Here is a 4,650-nt window from a genome sequence, read left to right as displayed (position 1 = left end):
CCAGTTTTATTGTATTTGACCACTTTGGGCTAATGCACCTAAACATGAGCGCTGAAAAAGAGCTGGAACTGGAAATAATTTATATATGGTCCCTGCAAGAGAACACATCCTGGAAAAAAATTCACATTATTGGAGAGTCAGTCAAATGCCTTCATTCTACCACCTAGGGCCCATGCATGGGGCACTTGCACCCACAGCATGAGCCAGTGCAGATTCCACACTGCAATATGTGCCAGATAAAAACAACAAGCCCTTTTCATTATCTTCCAGTCTGTTATTTATACTACTTCCCGGTTTCTATGGTAATCAGGCCCTAGCAACTCAATAACATAACTGGGGAGACAGAACAAAATGGTAAATTAACAGAAGCAAAGAATAGACTAATCTTGTTAATATCCATAGTGCAAGATAATAATCATTTTCAGCCATTAACAGTGCAATTCAGTTGGTGCTGTGTTTGAACATGGATATTATAGATTACTTTCATTGCAATCAGAATGTATGTACCGTAATATGAGTGTGTGTTAATGAGAAAATAACTTATTCAATGTTCCATATACATTTGGTTATGATTATAAAGGACAAACATGTGTCTCTTTTTCCGCAGAAGTTGGAATGAGCCCACTGGATGTCCACAATTACGACTTCCATTCCATTCTTGGGCAAGGAGGATTCGGCAAAGTGAGGGACCTGTTTCCAAAGAAGAAGTGTATCAGTTTGATTGATTAGTAGTGTCCGTTCGAGAAAACCTTTAATAATCATTTCTCTATGGCTTTCTCAGGTTATGTTGGCTACATTTGCCAACCAGCACGTGGCCATGAAGGTGATCAAGAAGAGTCCGAAATGCAATTACAGCAGCATCCGGACAGAGGCCAGTGTGCTCATGATGCCTCATGAAAGCCCATTCCTGTGCCAAGGTTATGCGGCTTTTGAAGCTCAGGTATAGAACTGGGACAATATTGGCATTTATTCCATTTTGTGCCATCTCTTTCAGTGTTTTAATCTCTTTCCATTTGTCTGTATAACCAGCATCATGTTTTCCTGGTGATGGAGTACCTCAGTGGGGGCAGCCTTGCACATCACCTGGATTTCTACGGGAGCCTGGAGCTTGACACAGTGCTGTAAGTGATATGGATGGATTTTAGGATAAGACAAACAGCAATGAAAATAATGCTATAAAGCAATTGCACCTATTTGTATCTTTCTTTTTGCCATTAAAAATAATACAAGTGAATATGTCATGAATTTCTTCATGCTTGTTTACATTGACATCTTGTTTTTATCAAAAGTTTCCATTCAGCGGAGATCGTGTGCGGCCTGGAGTTCCTGCACAACTGCGGCATTGTTCATCGGTCAGTATAGATCTAATCTGCCTAATATTTCTATTGCGTTATCTATTTTTTTATCACTTTACATTGCTTCCAGTTTGATTCTTTCTATATCTACTTGATTTATCTTATCTGCCTCTACATATACTCCCTTTTTCTATATTACAGAGATCTCAAGCCTGACAACATCCTGCTGGACCAGGACGGCCATGTTAAAATATCAGACTTCGGCCTGGCAGTTCCTAACGTGTTCGGTGACAAGACCATCAGTGGCCGGGCAGGAACATTGTGGTACATGGCTCCAGAGGTGAGTAGTGCAACTCCAGTACATTCATAGTACTGTACATATAAGTAACTGAGTGTATAAGTGCATGTGCCCAAAGTAAACCCCAGCTCGTTAAATTTACAAACATAGCGGTATTTTGTAATTAATATTTTAGCAGTTGTCTAAAAAGGTATATTGGGATTAATACAGGATATGAATGCCTCCATTTATATCTGCTTATATGTCTGTATGGAATTATTAAAAAATTGCCAATAATGGACTCAGTTTCTTAATATAATGTCTTTATTTAGCCCTAATAGTCAGAACTACAGTAGTAAAACTAGTTCACATGTTTTGCTCATTCTCAGTCCTGTGTGTAAATTGTGTCATGTGATCAGTTCCTTTAATATTGTACAAAGGTCAGAATATCATAGGGCAAGTTCATACCTGTCTTTTTTTAATTTGTTATTCCCATTGTTTTCAAGGTCCTGCAAGGGCAGAGATACAATGCTGCAGTGGATTGGTGGGCACTTGGAATCATCATGTGTCAAATGGCTTCTGGGGACTCCCCCTTTTATGAAGGCAACAACAGGGAGAAGGTCATCAGCTCTATCATCAATGATGAGCCCAGGATTCCTCGTTGGCTGAATGACGATCTGAAGGATCTTCTGAGAAAGGTGAATGTGAGCAGTGGGATGGAGTAACATTCACAAATATATATATATACAATCCCTTGTAATTGTTGGGGTCATTATTGAACTCAGTCTCCATTGATTATTGGGTATGGAAAATGGTCTCTGCTTTTATACATCATTGCAATATAGTCGAGGGACATAATACTGGCAAAGACATATTACTGGTCAGCTGCAACAATATTAAATACACAATTTTATATTTTTTGCTTTTTATTCCCTCAGCTCCTGGAGAAGGATCCAAATCAGCGCCTTGGTGCTCATGGAAATATAAAATACCACCCATACTTCTCTTCCATCAACTGGGTGGAGCTGGAATGGAAAAAAGTACCACCTCCTTTCCAGCTAAGAGCAGTAAGTACATGATTGCTGAATGATAATTCATTAGAAATATAGTCCTGGATTAATATCATTACATAACCACATTTTAGCATATTCCATATCATCCTGGCTAAATTGTTGTTTTTCTCTTTTTTTCTGCAGCCTCCAATGGAGCCTCTCATGCCATCTGAGGAAAATCCTCTGTCCTTCCTGTTGTAGGACCTTCGCTTTGTATATAATTATTTAAAAGTTTTTTTATAACACATTTTCCTTCCTACAGGTACGGGTAAGTATAGTTATTAGTTACAGTTAATATTTGAAGTGTGTGAATGTGCGAGTGAATGTGAGATATGAAAGGCCAAGGGTGTAACAAGAGGGCAAGGGGGTCTAACATTTAACATTCAGCTTTGCCTTCATACACATGTCTGTTGAACCCACACCCTGATATTAATGCTTATAGTCCAATCATCTATGCCAGGAAAGGTTTTTTCCCCCAGTACATGGGTTTTTTTTATCCTCCTGCAGATGAACTAGAAGTTTATTAAGAAGATTCTGAGCAAAGGGTAAACTTCACAGACATGAGTAAGCCTCACTATTTTCTTATGATATTATTTAATGACTGTTGCTATAATATTATTAGACCCCCTGAGGAATGTTACACCCGGAGTGAATGGACAGTAACAGGGTTGAAGCCTTGACGTGGCGTTACTGCTCACATGTATAATCATGTGCTAATTCAACCAATTATGTGACAGTGTGAATAGCATAGTTGAATTGTCAGAACTGCAGTCTCTTCGGTCAGAGCAGAATTTAATCTTATACAAATGGGACTGTAACTGGCGACACTGTAAATTTCTGACCGATTTTGAAGTTTGAATATGCATTAAATTGATTTAAGTGGAAACAGGAATACTTGCCAGACAAAAAGTGTGTTGAGGGTAAGGAATGAATCAGGTACATGGCATGGAAGATATTCCAGCAAACCCTTAGGCTGAAAACTTTGAGGTCCTTGAAGGGGTTGTACACTCAAATGTAACAATTCACATTGTAGAATCATATTTATTTCTAAGCAACTTCACAATATGATTTTGACTTTATTTTAACAGAATTGATATCAAAAGCTAGACAGATAGATAGAACTGAAATATATACATAAAAAAATAAAGATAAATAGACGCACTATATAAACAAAAGGTAAGTGTCTGATATCATATTATGAAAAGTACAATATTATTATGAGGTTGGTCCTCACTTTGTTGACATAACAGCCTGTAGTCTTCAGGGAAGTATTTCCAAATGATTTTGGAACAATGTTGGCGGGTTATAGACTAAAACATGGAATATTATTTGTGGCAACTTTTAATAATAAATGGGGATATTGGGGAAAAGAAATCCCTGTACAGGACACCTACCTGCAGATTGTGGTTTGTGGGGAAAAAAAATAAATTTTGTCTGTTTTGCCTATTTTAGGGGCATGCTATACTATTGCTATTATAGTGACAACTGTTGAGCAGATGGAGACCAAGAATAACAAGTACGCACAAATTGTCGCCTTCCTGCAGGCTAAAGCCCATCTGTCCACGAAACCCGTCTTCAGCCCTTTGCAGGACGTTGATGTGACTTGTCAGCTTCAATCCCCTCCTGACTATACAAGCCCTGTAGACTCTGCATTTAGCCCAGCAGTCGGCACATGGCACCTTCTTGTCCCCAGTTCAGAGCTTGAACAGACAATACCTCAACTTTCTGGGACATTCACATATCAAAATTTTGGGGTGCACAGTATGCAGTACCCTACTATTTTATGATACACACCCTTCAGCTGAGCTTGAGAACTGTGCAAAATGTTCTCATTGACCAACTGACCCCCCCTCTGATATTAAGGTTGTAACCCCTTTCTGCTTTATTTTTTACTATTTACATATTTAGAAAATAATTTTGGATTCTTTTTATTTCTTGACGCAATATCCTTTTCTATTTCAATTTTAGCCCAGTTAATATTGTTCAGAGATGCCGGCAAAGTTCGCACATCTAAAATTTAGTGTTT

At 38.3% G+C, this 4,650-nt stretch overlaps 1 protein-coding gene across 1 annotated transcript; it reads left to right on the top strand.

Annotated features, from left to right (window-relative positions):
- Positions 1 to 1,295: 1,295 nt before the first annotated feature.
- Positions 1,296 to 4,081, top strand: LOC121399284 (cAMP-dependent protein kinase type 1-like). Its single transcript, XM_041579509.1, has 3 exons — positions 1,296 to 1,352; positions 1,497 to 1,635; positions 2,079 to 4,081. Exons 2-3 carry the CDS (start codon positions 1,624 to 1,626, stop codon positions 2,295 to 2,297), a joined length of 231 nt encoding a protein of 76 aa, XP_041435443.1. The 5' UTR covers positions 1,296 to 1,352; positions 1,497 to 1,623; the 3' UTR covers positions 2,298 to 4,081.
- Positions 4,082 to 4,650: the final 569 nt, after the last annotated feature.

The sequence above is a fragment of the Xenopus laevis genome, chromosome 1S (assembly GCF_017654675.1).
Source record: "Xenopus laevis strain J_2021 chromosome 1S, Xenopus_laevis_v10.1, whole genome shotgun sequence".
Classification (NCBI taxonomy): domain Eukaryota; kingdom Metazoa; phylum Chordata; class Amphibia; order Anura; family Pipidae; genus Xenopus; species Xenopus laevis.
Note: the sequence above shows the minus strand (reverse complement) of the source record. Positions and strands in the feature narration are given on the sequence as shown.